At 45.4% G+C, this 18,551-nt stretch overlaps 1 protein-coding gene across 1 annotated transcript in view; it reads left to right on the top strand.

Moving 5' to 3' along the window:
• The first annotated feature begins 83 nt into the window (after window positions 1-83).
• Window positions 84-18,551, top strand: part of fgf11a (fibroblast growth factor 11a) — a 64,888-nt gene continuing 46,420 nt past the window's right edge. Inside the window, exon 1 of the mRNA XM_034557773.1 lies at window positions 84-278. Within this exon, the coding sequence (XP_034413664.1) occupies window positions 86-278 (193 nt within the window). The 5' untranslated portion in view covers window positions 84-85. The remainder of the gene's footprint in view (window positions 279-18,551) is intronic.

The following is an 18,551-nucleotide window of genomic DNA, read 5'->3' on the forward strand; positions in this document are numbered from 1 at the left end:
GGGTGGCCCACGGTACCCCCCGACACCTGTGCGCCACCGAGCCGCCAGAGGCTGGTGAGGCGCCGGAAGGGTCAGCGCTGGGAAGATGGCCGCTCTCGCCAGCTCCCTTATTCGCCAGCGCAGGGAGGTCAAGGACCCCCAGGCAAACCGGCAGATCGCCAGCAAGCGCAAGCCCTGCCCAAAGAGCAACAAGTCGCTCTGCCAGAAGCAAATCCTCATATTAATATCGAAGGTTCGACTATGTGGCAGTCGAGGGCGAAAAATGGAAAAAAGACCAGGTGAGTTCCCATTCCGACCTTCCTATCAAACAGTTCCCTCCTATTTCCTACACCTCACTCATCTTCTCGTCGTCTTAGCTCCATTTTCTGCCTGTTCTGGGTAACTGGATTTTGATAGTTGACTTGCCAGACTACGGATTAATCCTCGACTGTAAATCCTCAATAGAGAACATCCCCAGCCTGTAATTTCTAGTGCAGGACTTAATCCGAATCTGGGAAACATCCCAGCACATCTTCCCGGTACACAACATATCCTGTACGTATGGCCGAACAGGAAGCGGAGTCAAATCCATCTTAATGCACACAGATTTGCACCACTGACCAGAGGCACAACCTGGAGCCTGCGATGTGACTGTTGTGACGACTCCGTTGAGGCGCATGTCAACACATCCCATCACACTCGGGTAATCTGTGAGCACAAGCGAGCGAGCGGGCACAAGCGAGCGAGCGGGCTCATACGCGTGGTGATTTACTGCGATATAAAAATGTCAAGAGGCGCCTCATTTGCAATCCTGGGGGCCATTACTCTCTTTGTGCTCCCCCCCCCCCCCCCCCCCCCCCCCCCCCCCCCCCCCCCCCCCCCCCCCCCCAAGGCAAGTGGAACCCAGTGCGGCCTAATTCGCTCGTGTGTGTTTGCATGTTAAATGTAATTGCAAAATTATTCATTGAAGCTAAGTGAGACACAGACACTTTGTTTGTGCGATGAGTGTGTCTGCGCTGCATATGGTGATGGTTATTGACTTTGCGAGACGCAGATAGGTTGAAGATCAACGACGGCGAGATGTCGATGCCTCGCGGGTTTTTTCAGAGGCACCGTTGGCTCGGTGAAGCCGATATGGAATCGACGTGGAAATGCATTTTCTGAAATCAGATAAGGAGAGGCAGGGCTGAACTGTACAATCACACACTCACACGAGTAACCACGAACAAAATGTGCTTTTGTAGGTCGGACCCCCTCTGTGCCGAGGTTTAAATTCATATTAGTAATAATAGTTTAATACACTTTCATCATTCTATCAACAGCTCAATAGAGTATATGAGTAAATAGTCAAAAGTGTCATATTTTCTTTTTAGGAAGTCACTCTATACGTGTATGAGCTTCCCATCGCCTGAGCTGTCTGTGTTCCTTTTCCCACACCTACCTCCCTTCACTTCCATGCGCAGTGTGTGTGTGTGTGTGTGTGTGTCTCCCCGTGCTTGTGTGCTTGTGTGTTCCGTGATATTTATTACCTCGCAGTGCCAAGTTCATCACGGTAATTACGCGGGGAACCTCCAGCGTGGGAAGCAACATCTGCCTCAGAGGCGGCTGCTCTCTGTATTGTAATTACGGTAGTAAAGCACGTTGGACGCTCTTCGAGGGGAAACGGCCTCACGAGCCCGTTGTTCCAAAACCATTTCTGTCCCAAACGGCTTCGGTGCTTCTCACGCTCTGATGGATTTATTATGGTAATCGTGGGGTACTGTGGTTCGAGACGCATTCCCAGCTTCACCATTGCAGGTGGTGATTTACAGGGGTCTGTGTTAAGTACCATGTGTGTGTGTGTGTGTGTGTGTTTGTCAGCATAGAGGGGAAACTACCCCAAGTGGGGCTGTCACGGTGGGGGAATTCTCCTCTGGTGATATTGGCTCAACCGTGCGATATGCAGTAATATTTGCCCCGATTTTTAGGGCTCTATAAATAAGCTTTATTGTTGGGCTATTATTCTCTATATAGTTTTTTTTTTTAAATGACAAACATGACAATTTAAAAAGTAATTAAATCCCTTTTCATTGTTAAACGCAGAGCACAGACGGGCAATGAGGTTGAGCTTCGGTTGCGTCTCATTCAGAATCCACGAGAGGACTTTTGTTCAGCACTCGCAAGACGTGGGGGTTGGTCTCTGTGGTATTTGTCCCGCCCTTCCCTTCATTGTGAGTGGACGGCTGGGGGGAAAAAAGAATAAAAATGTCACAGTGACAAGAGCGGCGTTTTTCCCCAAAAGTCAAACTTCTTTCAGCTCGAGAAACAAAAGAGACCAAAAGCGTCGTGTAAATATGCAGCGCAAACATCAAACATCAAAACAGAAAACGCAAACACGGCGGTTGTGGCGGTTGCTTCCTTTCCTCTGCAGTTGGCTCATCAATTGCGTGTTATTGCAATATTGAAGTTATTGAGAGAGCCTTATCCCCTGGCTATGTGTGTGTGTGTGTGTGTGTGTATATGTAGAAGATGTATGTGAGTGTGTATTCTCATCATGTGCTCTCTCCTCCCTCCTTCTCTGAGCGTCAGCCCAAGGCCAGTTGACCCCTGGCCAGGAATAAACGATTCGAATATTCCTGAGCCTCCTCCTCCTCCTCTTCCTCCCCCTGGCAGCACTTCAGAGCATCCAGCTTACAGCTCGCATTCACTTTGCCTCCAACTGGCTTCTATTGTTTCTACTGGCACCATTTGGCCACTATTGGCTTATTCTGCATCCTGTTGCTGATAGTCTCTTGCATTGTCTTGTATTTTGGTTGCTCCCCATTGTTTTCCCATTGTCACATTGGCTTCATTTGACTCTGGTGTCCTCCTCTGTGGCTTTCCGTCGACTCTTATCACACTCAGAGGATCACAATCTTCACCACGTACCTCAAGCTCCGAGATGAATTCCACCCAGATTTCACCGCAGGCAACTGATAACGGTGTGACATATTACGGCATTAGTGCTGGTACAGTCTTATAATTCATAACGCGAGATGAACACCACATTTTTTACCGGGACACACTGGGACAAGGTGTCAGTGTTAAGGATGCAGGCCATCAACGCTCATTATTGTGTTTGCATCGAGCTCGGATGTCAAATGACATCAACGCCCGAGTCAGTAGTGGTTTGGTACAGCTCCCAGGCGGGCGGAGAGAGAAACACTCAAAGTGCACCGCGGCACCAAAGCCATGTGATCACCGTCAGGTTGCAGTCGTGTGCAGAGTGTCACCAGAAGCCCAGTGGTGAAACCTTCTGGGTCAGTGGTGTAACATCAGACCTGAACCAGTTGTAACAGGACCTGTTATGTGACTGCATTGTTTTTAGATTGGGCTTGTTCCCTCTTAATATCTCCCCAACAAACTGTGTTAGGAATGAACATAACTTGTTGATGTGGAATATTCATTTAACGGGAGTTTATTGGGAAGAAAATTCGCAATTCAATTTGCTTGAATTTTAGAATTATGAAACTTTTTAACGGAAATAATATTAGTTTTTTTTTTGTTTGGTGCTATCGTTTCCAGACTTTCTCACATATCGTGCAAAACCTCCAAAATGATCCAGAAAAAGTTGGGAAAACTCTCCTATCTGCACTTTTTGTTGTTGTTGTGTTTTTTGTATTATGTATTGGGTATCCTTAACAAATAGCGTTCTGCGGCCATCAACATGTTGTGTCTTGTTGGTCCTCTTTGAAGTCCAGCATCTTGTGACACCACAATTAAACTAATGGCACACGAACCACGCAGCGTTTCTGTGTGTGCTTGTGCGTCCAGGTGGTTCAGGTTCCCTTCCCTTTGTACTGCAGAAGGCCATTTGAGGCTATTGTAGGAGAGGAGGATCGAATACCTTGTGTGTGTGTGTGTGTGTGTGTGTGTGTGTGTGTCTGTGTGTGTGCGTGTGTGTGTGTGTGTCTGTCCTGAAACATGTGCCACCTTCTTCGAAGTGACGGACGGTGAGGAGTGACGTGTGTTTGTGTGTCCCGGCCTAACCCTTAACCCCCCCCCCCCACCTTCCCACTCTTACCTCTTCTCTTATGCTGTCGTTCCCCATCTCTCCCCACTCTGTCACCCCCTCACCGCTACAGTCACACACACACACACACACACACACACACACACACACACACACACCACACACACACACACACACACACACACACACCACACACACACACACACACACACACACACACACCACACACACACACACACACACACACACACACACACACCACACACACACACACACACACTCTCTCACACACACATACATACACACACACACACCCTCTAACCCTCACCTAACCCATACTAATGATGCCCCAGCACTACAGCCCACTCAGCTTATAACAAGGTCAGCTTGCCCTGCACACACACACACACACACACACATACACACACACACACTCAAGAGCAAACGTTTTTAAGTGCAGATATGCACAAGTATATCTATAATTACGCACACTCGCATCAACATAAAAAAACACGCCCACACACAGTCAGACAATCTAATCAATCAGCACAAACACCAACAAATGATGTGACTTGATAATGTGAGCAGTGAGTGTGGGAGAGAGATCATTTCGCGTGTGCACATTTGTGTGCGATGAGCACGTGTTTTCGGGGCCGATATGATCTAATGAGCATGTTAAGCCGCCGATCGGATATCAAAGAGAAAACCCAAAATAGCCTGCTGGAGCCGACTGTAGAAGCCCTCCTCTCTTCTGTTAACAGGATAGAATAACACTTGGAGTTGTAACTGCAGCACGGGGCCAAGTGTTCATCCAGCCACTGCAAATTGGTTTGTGTGAGTGAGTGATGTGATTGGTGTGTGTGCGTGTGTTTGTGTGTGTGTGTGTGTGTGTGCGTGTGTGTGTGTGTGTGTGGGAGAGGGGCGAAAATCTGTGCATGTTTGGGTCAGAGACAAACCACAAATGACCGTGTTCGGCACACACACTTGAGCCAGATTCTGCGTGTGTGTGCGTGTGTGTGTGTGTGTGTGTGTGTGTGTGTGAGGCTCATTGTTATGCCGTGATTCATCAGGCCACATCAGCTCCTCTCATTAACACACACTGATACATCAATAATGTGCGGCAGCGTTTGGAGAGCACACATTGAACCGGGGCGATTTACTGCCTTCCGGACAGGGTACACCGGGGGTGGGGGGGGGGGGACTATATTTCTACCTCTTTCCCCTCCCTCTGTTCACGTCTCTCCCTTTATCAGCTGTCTCCCTCTCTCTCCTCCTTACTCTCAATCCATCCCACGACCGGCGTTCTTCTCCTCCCTTTCTCCCACAGCCTTGATCCCCCCCCCCCCCCCCCCCCCCTCCACTCACTTATCTTCTCAAGGACATCCGACTTGCTTATACCCGTCTGTCTCTCGGTGCGTGCCTGTCTCTCTGCGCCCACTGTGTCTAATCATGTTGTCTTTGGGCCAGTCAGATAGTCGCTGGATGCTACCCTGGCAGAGACACTGTAGGCATTGTGGCGCCGTGTGACGTAACCCCCCCGGCTCCATTGTTCGCGGATCAGGGCCGAGCGAGATTCACGTCTTGATTCGTGGAACTCGAATCACACAGACGCGGAGTTTGTTTTGTTTGTTTGCTGGTGTTCTCCTTCCCTCTTCGGTGTGAGCGTGATGCAGCTCCATGTTGTTATGGAGGAGTCAAGGGTGCAGGGGACACAATTTATATTAATGAAATTGGTTATTGTGTTTTCCAAACATGCTGACGCATGTGGAAACTACAGATTTTACCTGAGGGGTCTGAGTCATTTGATGCTCGGTCTGAGGGCAGCGGTGACGCCCTGATTAGTTGCCTGAGCGATCAATGATCTGGTCGTTAGCTGGTCGGAATGGGTTTCCAGCACGTCCATCGTGCAATTTGCAAAAGCAAACCAGAAAAAAAAAAAAACTTGAAGAAGACTGTAATATTGAAACGCACATATGTTTGTGCGTTAACTTTCGGGGCCCAAACAATTGCTGAAATGTTCCTATTCGCATCCCTTAAATCATGATAAGAACCATGCTGATACATTTAAAAACATCTTCACACTAAATACAAAGAAGAAAAGAAAAATGTATCCATTAAATGTATTAAAACTAACATTGTGTACTATCAAATCCTTTATTGACAGAACTAAGGCTGCCTCATTGATGTGGCTTTCTTATCCTCAGAGCACTGCCACTCCCCTCTATCCATTCATAGACAAACACATTTAGTACTTACATACCAGTTGCTAAGGAATAATGTAGTAATTGTACCATTAGCCTGTAGATATTTAGAGTGAAGACCAAACAGAATCCGTTCAAAGCGTTAAAGAGAAGCTGCATAAGTGAACAGCTGTACAGGAAAACAAAGTAAACGAACCTGCTCCGAGCCAGAGGGCATTTAACACATGCATCGTCGTTTCCCAAAGGATGCTGGTGAATAGATTTTTTAAACCATATTTTTTTACAGATCTCCCCCATTTCATCATGTCAGACCTCTACTCTGAACCCCACACTGGTTCAAGTGCTCTCTAACCTCCACAGATGACAGAAGGCACGCACAGATCTGATCACATAACAAAGAGCTTCCTTAATATTTTTGAATGGCACGAGCTCTTACATCCATCACCGAACAGGACATGTCGCCACATGCTTTAAAGGGCGCAGTTGTTTAGGAACAGGTTCTGCCAGTGGGGCAGATGTTGCGTATGAAATGGTGCCCGGAATAAATGATTTGGAGATACTAACATTTGGCCCTGTGTGATGATCAATGTGGGCCTTCAGGGCCGCCACTCCCAACCGATTGATTTATGGAGCAAACCACCATTTGTTGTGATGCGGGGCGGTTCTAATTTTTTTCAGGATGGGCATCAATCATCATTATCAGACAAAAATGAATATTTCTGGTGCATGTGGTGGGTGTGTTACTTATTTCAATGCGGGCAGTTGCTTGTGTGTGTTCCACAAAATAAATGTCTGGATTGTGTGTGTGTGTGTGTGTGTGTGTGTGTGAGTGTGTGAGTGCTGGTGGGTTTAAAAAAAGGCTGCCCTGGTAGGAGTGAGGCGAGCTGCTTGGATTCAACGTGGAACATTCTTGGCACGGCGCGGAGCCGAGAACACCGACGTGTAAAGAAAGCCGGCAATGATGCCGACGGGTCTTAGGATCTGGATACAATGCTCTTCACATGACCTCCACCTGAGATGCACACACACAGACACACACACACACACACACACACACACACACACACAGGGATGCATGTCTGCGCGCGTTCAAATATGCTCGCATTTATCTACAACAGCTCTCTCAACATCCAATTTTGCGTCAGACAATTTCCACTCTGCTGGGATTCACTGTCTTGAGAGCCCAAGTTACAAATGACCGGCAAGCGTTGAGTCAGCACCCCCCCCCCCCGACTTGTTACTCCCACAACCAAACTTGCTTTGCTCAATGTAAAAAAAACAACAACGCAGAAACCGTGCACTGTCCCTTTAATCAATGCCCGTAGTTAAATTGCAAAATTAACATGCTGAGGACAGTAAAGCCTGCATTAGCATTTCTGTACGCAATCAATTTGCCGCATGGTTTGTGTGCAGAGCCGACATGTGTCACATGGAGATGGCACACACACACAAACAGACACACACACAACTGTGTGTCTGGGAAACAGCATGAAAGCCTTCAGGCTAGAAAGGCTCAGGGAGATACACACACACACACACACACACACACACACACACACACACACATGCATGGAGAGTCGGATCTCTCAGCTCAAACACAGAGTCCCTGACCGAAGTGACATTCTCTCAAAGAAAGCTCAATAAATCAAATGTCCTTTTAATCCACATCACTCTCGTTCTCCGCGTATGTGTTTGCCGCACACACACACACACGCACGGGCACGTCACCACAAACTCTTCAAACCTGCCGCGATGGCGAGAATATGTGCACATATGTGTCTGATTAAGTGTAAATTTACATTGATCCCAGAGACTGTGGCACCCAAGGGTGGTGTAGGATTTACTGACGGATGCTGTGGACCAACAGATCAGCAAACAGCTGATTGATTAGATGAATATGACTTTTCCTCTAATTTAGAGGTGATAGAGAAGACAAAGTTAAGCAGTTCAATTTGAGTGTGCAGTCGAATGTCCAGAAACATTATTTAGCCGTCAGTCGCTACCGGAGGCTGTGAAAGTGGATGGTGTGTTAGCTTTAATAAGACTAAACCTGCCACATGTGTTCAGGCGTCACTCAAATACAATGACAGTAATACATTTTATTTACAGAGGAATTGAGCACGATTGACTGTGTCACTTAAGTGTAAACAAATATTTCAAAGGGCGGTTTCACACACATGTCAAAGAAACATATTTTCCCACCTAGCTAGGTGTTCCCGGGGACTATTTTCTTCCAAAGTGTATTATGTAAAAAGTTGATAGTGTCTCTGAAAAGCTGTTCCAGGGAGGTCCCTGGATTACCCAGAGTTACTGGGAGATTGCTTCTCGAAAGACGTGATGGATTGAAGGCACGTTGTCGGTTGGCCCCTCCTCCCCGGCTAAACAAGGGTTACGTTGCGCGGTGAAAGGACAAAATGATGAAGGGGGGACCTTTTGGACAGACATGGATGTAAACTGCAGCATGACTGGTTGGCGGAGGCATACCACTGCGAGGCAGTAATTCTAGTTCTGACAGACAGTCCGTCAGTCAACGCCCGAAGGGACAAATGTCCAAATGTCCAATCCGGACCCAAGGATGAACTCTCTCTGATTTTGGTCGTCAAAGGTCGTTTCTTTCTCACTAGTAAGAACTGGAGGTAGGCACCTGCTTATATATTGCTGTGAAAATTAAAGCCACGGGGGGGAAAAATGTGACGGGAGCGAAAAAATGCCCTGAAACTTGTGTTCGGATGGTTAACCTGCCATGTTGATCAGTCTGCCTTTTGTCTTTGTCCTCATCGCCCTGCCATTCCTCCACTTCCTGTCTTTCCTCCACATGTTCTCCGCTCCCTCGCACATGGAGCACAAGTACCACGTCGGTACATGAATAACACTGAATAATGGAACCTGCCGGCGTCTATACTCAGACGCCGCAGGCGAGCACTTCGACCCTATAGACGTAATTCATTCTGTTGCCTTATAGACAGACATAACGTTTCAGGGCGTTCGCATAACGCACACGCACACAATCCGTGTACACAAATGCAAATGCTCGCTGTGTTGCTTTGAAGAGAATTGTGGCAAATCACACAGACAGGCAAGCACTTTGTATTTGCTGTTGCTCACTTGTTCCCACTGACTGTACACACACACACACACACACACACACACACACACACACACACAAATACAGGTAATATATGTGGACACGGTGCACACAGAGCTGTGATCTATACTGCATCAACCCACTCCAGGCATCGTGTGTGCTTTCAAAAGCACATGTGTAGATGATGACTGTGGACCTACGGCAGATGCATGTGTTCTTTGTCTCAGGATTTGGCATGTGTTTGCTCCCTTTGAAAATATACAATATATAAGTCAGAAACACATTGTGTGTCTGTGTCTGTGTATGTGTGGGGCACCTTGCTGTCTACCTGTGTGTTGTTCCCCTGTGGTACACAAGCACAGGGGCGTGACGCGTCCTTTACTTTAATGTCCCATCAGTGTGTAAAGCTGGAGGCGAGCCATGAGCGTAACCCCCACCCCCCGGTCCCCCGCACATGCACCATCACACGGCGACACACATTTGTACAGTTGATGTACTCCCGAATGGTTTGCTGTTCTCTCACACAAGAGTTTACGCGCAGTTGAGAGGAGAACTTCCTCCAAGTCTGCGGCGCTTTACCTCTGCCATTAAATTATCCATCATGCAATTAGACTCTGCAGAGAAGGGAGGGGCAGAACGATAAAGACTGACAGAGATGGAAAGCTCCCTTCGTTCATTAATTCTAGCGCCGAGTCTTGGTAGAAAAAAAAGGAAAAGGAAAATAAACTTTTGCTAAAAACTCTTTACAGCAAAACACAGAACAAATTGACTACAGCCGTTTAGACCCTATAAGAGGAGCAGATAGACAGACTGTGTTCAGGCTGATAAAACTGTTGCTGCAAAAAGGAATATATATATATATATATATATATATATATATATATATATATATATATATATATATATATATTTATAAATACATATATTTATGTATGTTCATATATATATATATATTTATATATTTATTTATTTATGTATATATATAAATATATATAACTATCATGAATTCATATCGCTAGTTATCCTGTACAGATGTATCTGCACTTAACTGCTTATCCTGAAGATGAAAGTCAGTTCACATCATTTTCTCCCATTAATGTCAAACTCCGAAGCTCACGGTTTGCTGCTGAACATGTGACCCGGCCCGGCAGCAGGCAGCCAGAGAGCAGAGGAGGGACATCGAGGCGACGGAGCGCCGCTCAGGATCTCTGCAAGTTCAGACGTCGTACGCCCCTTCAGGCCATTGGGCCATGAAGGACAGCCATTCGCAGATATTTATCATCATTATTTTTTAACCATCTCTGCTTTATTAGACGTGCGGACGTGGTAAGTGACGGGATGGAGCGGCGGTCGGGTGCTGACATTCACAAAGGTCACACTCCGATCCATGATGCCGCGATGACTCATAGCCACAGAACATCTATCGCTCTCTGCTTTAATTCACGCCCCGTGCATCAATGGGCATATTAACATATGTATAGTCATGTTAAATGTGTGTTTCAGGCGCATAAGGACGTCCTGGTATTGATGGGTGGAGCGTTGAAGCCTTGTAATGAAACCATAAGATATAACTTATTGAACTCGATTTTCATCATTAATTCATGTCACACCCTTAAATGAACGCTCTTCAGTTCACCATTATTGCAGAAAAGCTCACATCTGGCTTTGAATGGTTCACGCTGTAGAGTGCAGCATATCTGAGGGGGAACCATCGAAGCAATTGACACCATATATATTCGAAAGTGTTCATCATAAAAATATATGAATTCATGTCGAATGTGGAATATGGATCCGTGGGAGAACATGGAAGTTGGCAGCTAGCGATGTAGCTGGAATTGGATGTGACAGAGAACAAGCTGGAATCAGAGAGCTGAATCACAATTAGACAGGTCCATCACCGCAAAGGGTTTGAGTGGTGGGACTCGTGCACGTTCGTCCTGCCAGCTGCCTGCCCCCAGGACGGACTAAAGCCTCAGCCCTTCGCTCCAGAGAACACGGACTTTGTGGATGGACGCCATCTTAGCACCCTGACAGACAGACAGAGAGAGAGAGAGAGAGAGAGAGAGAGGCTATTGCTTGTGTCCTTTTGTTGCGATTGCTTTCCTTATTTGTACCTACATACAATATAATCTTCATCCATTTTTTTTGTATTTTGGCGCTTTGCCATCAGTTTCCATTAAATAAGCAAACTGAAAACGCTCTATTCAGGCTTAGCTGAAATAATAAATAAGGAGCCACACAATATTGGACTTGGGGACACCGCAAGCCAACCATAACCTTATCTACCCAAACTATTATCCTCCCCAAACGCTGCATAGCAAAGTCGCTTTTTTTATGTTTGTAATAATCTGCAGTGAGGTTTACTGTACGCATGGCGCATTAACCCCTGAACAACTTGAATGCCTTACGATTTTGGCTCCCCATCCGATGTCCCGTCCAGGCTCGTTGGAATATACCTTTGCGAAGATGCGCCCTTTTTTCGCCAGCCAATCATAGCCGACTGGGCTTTTTGTCGCGAGGGGGCCTTAAAGAGACAGGCGCTAAAATGGAGCGTTTCAGAAAGAGGGTGAATACAGGTATATTCAGAGAGACTGTATGAGAATAAGAATGTTTTTTAAACATTAAAGCAGGAAACAATGTCCTAGAAGAAACACGAAATACAGAAAAGTAAGTAACACCTAAGACATGTTTAGCCATTAGCAATAGAAAAACAATGGCTAAAAGCGGGCCTCTTACACAGCTAGCTAGGTACCCAGGCCCGTAGAGATCACCCCCGCAGCCCCCGCACTGGAGGGGAGCCTCGCAGGGACAGGGGGCCTCACGTGGCAATTTTGATATGTATATATTTTTTTTAATCCAACACTAGCCAGCGGACTCGGCCGTATTGCGGCTAAGTGTCGACTGACTCGGCTGTGTTCCGGCTCGATGCGGCCAAATGTGAGCCACCTTTGGCACATTTCACTGTTGCCATGTCTGGCCCAGGTGTAGCTGTTACGGACATGGGCAGATTCTGTCTGAGACATGGCAACCGGTTTATCGGCAGCCATCATCGACTCTGTCAAAGTCAGACAATGATATGTACCAGTCAGCGAGTGCCCTTGCTGAGCAATACTCTGACGACTTATCTGCAGACTTCCCAGACCAGGTGCTTGCCTTAAGACAGGCGTTAGAGTTCGCCATCAGGGAAATAAAAAATGGCTCAATTTATGATTCAGCGAACACGCTAATAATAAAACACAACTCCATACTATCAAGTGTGCCTGATGTAGCCACGGCCATCAAATTATTTCTGACAATACCTGTGACTGTCGCAAGCGCTGAAAGGTCATTTTCCAAGCTAAAACTGATCAAAACATATCTCAGAAGCTCCATGTCACAAGAGAGGCTGTCAGGTGTGGCCATCCTTAGCATAGAGAATAAACGTGCGCGCAGTTTAGATGTAAAGAGCGTGGTTAAAGACTTTGCACACAGATTTGCTAAAAGACGCGCACATGTGTATTCAAATGCAAACCTGTAGAAAGTAGCCTACCGGTGTATCGACTATATGTAGGCATATTTGTTATGTTGTTGTAACATATGTTCTGTTTGAGCTGTTTGATAGGCCCTAGCATATGTTTTGTTTCTGTTAGAATACATGTGTTCCCTGTTTGAGCTGTTTTTTCTTTATTGAATAAATTTCCCTCAAAAGAAAAGCTTGGGTTCTGTTCGTTTATCTTTGGATAATGACCGCCGGACAATACATTATCCCTTACATATGGGGGAGGGGGGCCTCATGTGTTTCCGTTATGGCACTGTAGGTACCCTACTACATCCATGAGAATAATAGCTACCAAAATAAACGTGTACTTTTATTTAAAGAAACGTGTGCAGTGAAGCAAAGCATCCAACCCCCTCTCTCTGGGAATAAAAGTGAATTGGGAGATGGTGTGATTAGAGCAGACAAGGACAGACTGAAGCCTGACCTCAAGCTAGACGTAACCAAGAGGAAGGAGGAGGAGGAGGAGGAGGAGGAGGAGGAGGAGGAGGAGGAGGAGGAGGAGGATGGAACGATGGAGACAGATTTAAGTGGGATGCCATAAGTCAGGAGGTCTGTAGAAGAGACATGAGGATCTAAGAAAATGATAACATATCATGCCAGATCGTGTTTTTAATCTTCTTGCATTGCGTGACGTGTAGAGACCTTTTTAGGATCACTGAATCTGACACTTTGCAGTATATTTCACCGGTCAGACGGACATGTATTTCGGTTGTAGGTTGCCATATCTGGATTTTGAAGGTTTTCCCTTTCATGAAGTGTGTGCTGTGAGGGTATTGACTTTGTGTCAGCCCTTGTTCAACCAAACAGTTTTGAAGGGGTTTTCACTTGAAACAACTGTGATACACAAACATCTCGTTTTGGGTTTGGAGACTTAAAAGCATGCCCAGACCAACAGTGTGTACACCTTAATACAACATGAACTATAGGAGTAGATGGTTAATAATAGGTCTGTTTGCTCTGAAGAAATAGTTGAAATAAGTTGATTAATTAACAAATACAATACAATAAAACGAAAAAGGAAATGTTTTAAACTTCATGCATTTCGATTTGAAAAGAAAAGGCTACCAGGAATGGAACAGCTCTGCAGGAGCTGATGAGTCAGGTGGATAGAGAATAAAGGGAGGTAAGGAGGTAAGGAAGGAGGGAGCGCACAGATATATCTTGGAAAGACAGAAAGAGATGGACAGATAGGGAAGAGGAGGCAAGAACTAAAAGCAGCTCTAAATTGGTGAGGAAGAGATGGCGCGATAGAGAGATGGAGGGATAAAGAGGAGAGGAGGTAGAGGCGGGTGGAAGCATGGAGAGAGGTAAGAGGGTCAGAAGCAGCGGCGAGAGATGGACTGATAGAGAAAGGAGGAAGGAATAGAGAGATGGAGGGGGAAAGATAATTGAAAAAAATTAAAAATACCAGGACAAGGTAAAGAGCGATGGAGGCGAAATGGAGGGGAGGGGGGTGCTCAATTATATTAAGAAAGTGGGGGATGAAAGAAAGAAGTCAATTCATGACTCTCATAGGGGCCTTCATCAGATAGTGTGTGTGCGTGTGTGTGTGTGTGTGTGTGGGTGGGAGACACACACTTAAGTTATGTATATAGAGTGCGTGAGAAGGGTTTAAAGTAAATATTTACATACTTTATGTGAGCGCAGCTGAAATTGGAGTCTGGGGGCAGTGCCGGTGCTTTAGAAGAAGATAAGCAGACATAATTAAGAGGCCATTAATAAATTTGTTAATGAGTAACAGAGAGAGTGAGGGGTGTGGGTGTGGGGGGGGATCATGTGTAATTGTGCGCATGCATGTGTGTGAAGCAGAGAGGGGAGGACCCTCACTGTGTGTGTGTGTGTGTCTCATATTCCATATCAGGCGTATATGCTGAGATAAGTAATCATTATGAGATATGTCCTGCCTATGACACATACTTACTGTCATCTCCACACCATTTGCATGAAGAGGGCTTTTAGCGATGCCCTTGTACCCTCAATGTCAGTAGCTCTACACACACACACACACACACACACACACACACACACACACACACATGCATTATTAATAGCTCAACATAGTTGTGTTTTAATGAAAGGATTCACTTTATTACAAGAAGTTGAAAACCGGAAAAGTAAATGTAAACAGGAAGGCGTGTTTATCTGTGATAAAAGAAATAGCTCAACTCAAATTGTCTGACGCAAAATTAGATGTTGAGAGAGCTGTTGTAGATAAATGCGAGCATAACTCAAGATTCACTGACCAGGTTTGTTCCCTATAGAGTTTGGTCAGATATATTCATTCTGACTTTTGTAAAAAAAAGAAAACATCATCGTGCAATTACTGGATTTCATTTTTTTCTTTTTCTGTGGAAATTAAGCCTTAAACCTTAAAGTTAAATCATTAGAGACGTTATACCTCATCATTAGTCTGCATCGACATCTCTTCTGTCTAGAAATTGTTTCGAAATTGTCCAAAATAATGATGTCCTTGGGATCACAGGCATTGACTTGAATCTATAATATCTTATTTTTACAGGAACATATCGATTTAGAAACCAAATCTCATAGTAATCTTCCGGTTAGATTTGGATGGCAAGTTGGACAGAACTTATTAAGGTATTAATAAAGCTGATGCAAAAGAAGCACGATTACTCTGCAGGTCCCAATCTGTTCTCACAGATCGGCATCGGGGCCGATCAAAGCTTCTTTTCTGAAAGATCGGTATCGGCTATATTGAGCCGTATTGAGCCACAATCTGATTCTGTGTTTCCATCATCTGTCACGGGGGAGCTTCTACTCACGAAGCAACGCAAAGAGTGTCGCTGCCGTCAGCTCTCCAACTCTCCTGAGCTGTGTGTGTGTGTGTGTGTGTGTGAGCCCCGCCTCTGACAAAACATCACACACCATAAAAGACAGGAAACCGGTTTATTGATGCTATTAACCTAATTTCCCCATTTTCACTTCACTTCAGGTGATTCAGGCGAAGGCTTACCGAAACAACACACACTTTTAAAAAGAAGAAGGAAATTCTCTCGAGACAGCGACAAGGCCACAAAAAGATTGCTGAGAGAGTTCATGTAATACTTTGTTAGTTTGTAAATAACACATAGGGACAGCTTAGATGCAGGTTTTCTCAAGCAATGCCGAGCTATTCAATGACCAAGCATAAACATTGGATTGATTTTAAAAACTTTGCACTTTGCGGCTGTAAAAATACAGGTATTACATCGGGACTCTTTATCGGTAGATACTCAATATTAAATGCAAGATAATTTGACAGGTACATTTAGATGTTGAAAACATAAATATGTGAAGTTAAAGTTGTCATTTCTGAAACTCTTTTCATTCCACGTAGTTGTCCCCCAGTATGACTAATTGGAGCTTAATAAGCCACCTTAAATAATACATATTACACAGCAGTATAAGCCGGGCGTTACTTACACGTTGAGATTACTCATCCGCCTACGACATGTCAAGGTAAAGTGAACACTCAACGTCTTAGAAACAGATTCAAATATTAACCGGCTCACACACACACACACACACCCTGGGGGTTGTGTTGTATTATGGGAAGCTTTCAGCGGAAGTATAAATGTTAGTGTAATGTCAGTCAGGGAGCTGGGAAGTGCTTATGTCAGAGAAGGATGTGACATAGAAAGTTTAAACGTGTGTGTGTGTGTGTGTGTGTGTGTGTGTGTGTGTGTGGATCCCAGTTTACATTTGAGAGTGCAGTAACTAAAGCACTGGGATTGGGCGAGGGGCTGTGGAGCTGGGTGGTTGGTGGTGGTGAGTCACACGGGGAAACACTGACTGGGCAGTAAAGAAGAGGAGAGTTCACTGCTGTGAATTCATTCTGCCTCCGCGGAGAGCGATTGATCCTTCCTGTGCTGCTCTGCACTCGGCTACTCAGTACAGTCGCTGCCTCAAATCAGTGTTTTCAAACGAAAGTTACCTTCAGCTTTTGTGGACCGAGATGCCCGGGAAGTTAACGCGGACAAAAAAAAAAAACTTGCTGTGAGAATTGATTTTTTTACACTGACACTGAGTTTTGTTTGGCTGAATCCTTCTAAACGGGGTCGGCGTTCTTACAGGTTAAACTTACAGGTTAAACTTACAGTCTTGGAGCAACCGAGGAACTCCTCACTGGAAGCCCGACGCTGCAGCGCCCAGACTGTAATCTGTGATGTCAACATGATGTACAGCCTGGAGGTTGTCCACTGGCAAGGACTTTGTGGACTCACACAATGTTTGCCTGAGTTTATACATCCAGACAGGCTTTTTGTTGTTGTTGCTGTGGTATTGTAATCAGTCCAAAAGCAGAAGTACTTTTCATAGAACACTGCCAGAGTCCTCCTGCCCGGTGCCAGACGGAGTCGAATGAATAAATATATTCATTCATAATGCTAAATGTATCTTGGCATCCTACCATCCTAAATGTCCCCTATATATATATATTCATCTATTTTATTTGTCCTGTGCCAGTCCACGTGTATGCTGCATATAATCAACCAAAGCAAAAAGAAACAAAATAAACACAAGCCTATGATAAGACACATATTACAGGAAACTTAGCGACTGGGATGCAATTTTTTTTTTTCTGTGGCAAAGAACTTAATCCTTGAAGCTTAATCCTTGACGCTGATTCAGCCGTTCGAATGGCTGAATCCTCGGTGGTTATCAGTGTCGTTGATATGGGAGAACAAGGGCCCGCTGCACCTGCTAGTAGGTGCACATACGTCAGCATACGAATACAAGATGACGAAATTGGGTGGCGACATTTAGTGGCTGTGAGAATTGTGACGTGAGCAAAGGAGCGAGTCGGGTGTTGTTGTGTAAAGAGCGACAAAGGATGACCGCTGTTTGTGTCCCGTGTGAAAGTCAACTCACCGAACCTAACTCTCGTACATACGTACGAATGTAACAAACTTACTCATTTGATCTTTTCCCAAAAGTAGTTTTGTTTCAGTCGGCAACGTGTTCAAAACCTGCGTTTCACTTTGCTGCATTAGCCTGTTGGCTAGTTAGCCAGACGACAGCTGTGCTAATGGGCCTCAAGCTAAAACAGTGTTATGGAATAGAAACTGGGGACCAATCAACTTACTGGTTTTAGCGTGAGCAACACTATTAGGATTATTTACCTTCTTGTAATTACGAGCTGTGCACATCGGGGCCTGCACTCTATCTCCGTGGCACGCCACATGTTTGCTTGCTGGTTTTTTAGCTTTCGTTGCCCTTTTAAATCTAAGCATCTAATATCCTTTCCAATTCCACATTTCTCAGACTCTCGGCTCTCAATCCTCCTGCAGCCCAAAGGGGGCTTTGACTTAACTGCAATTACAAAGACACTACTCCCACACCAGCAGCAATTAGACATACAAAAGGGGCGAGGATTCCGCTCCACTAGCACCACCGCCTCACCTTCCCTCCTATTAAAAGAAAAGAGAGAGAGCTAAGCAACATGGGAAAGCTGATCACCTTATTCAAAAGCTGCTCCTCCCCCTCTTCTCCGTACCCCTCTCCTCTCTACCCCTCTAGAAGCCATCACTTGCTTACACAATAAATCTCCCAGGACCTCAGAAGGAAGCAATAAGTCCCTGTTGCATGACAGTAATGATCGGGCCTGACGATAGTCATTATGGCTTTGCATGTTGGTGTTGGTTGCCAGGTCCTTTGCATACTCCTCCTTAAACAGCAATTAAGCCAGCGAGCAAAAGATCCCTGGATCTTGAGGATTTTGGGAGATGATCTTAAGTAAGCTCCACTTAAGTCGCCCTG

Source organism: Cyclopterus lumpus, chromosome 18 (assembly GCF_009769545.1).
Source record: "Cyclopterus lumpus isolate fCycLum1 chromosome 18, fCycLum1.pri, whole genome shotgun sequence".
Taxonomy (NCBI): Eukaryota; Metazoa; Chordata; class Actinopteri; order Perciformes; family Cyclopteridae; genus Cyclopterus; species Cyclopterus lumpus.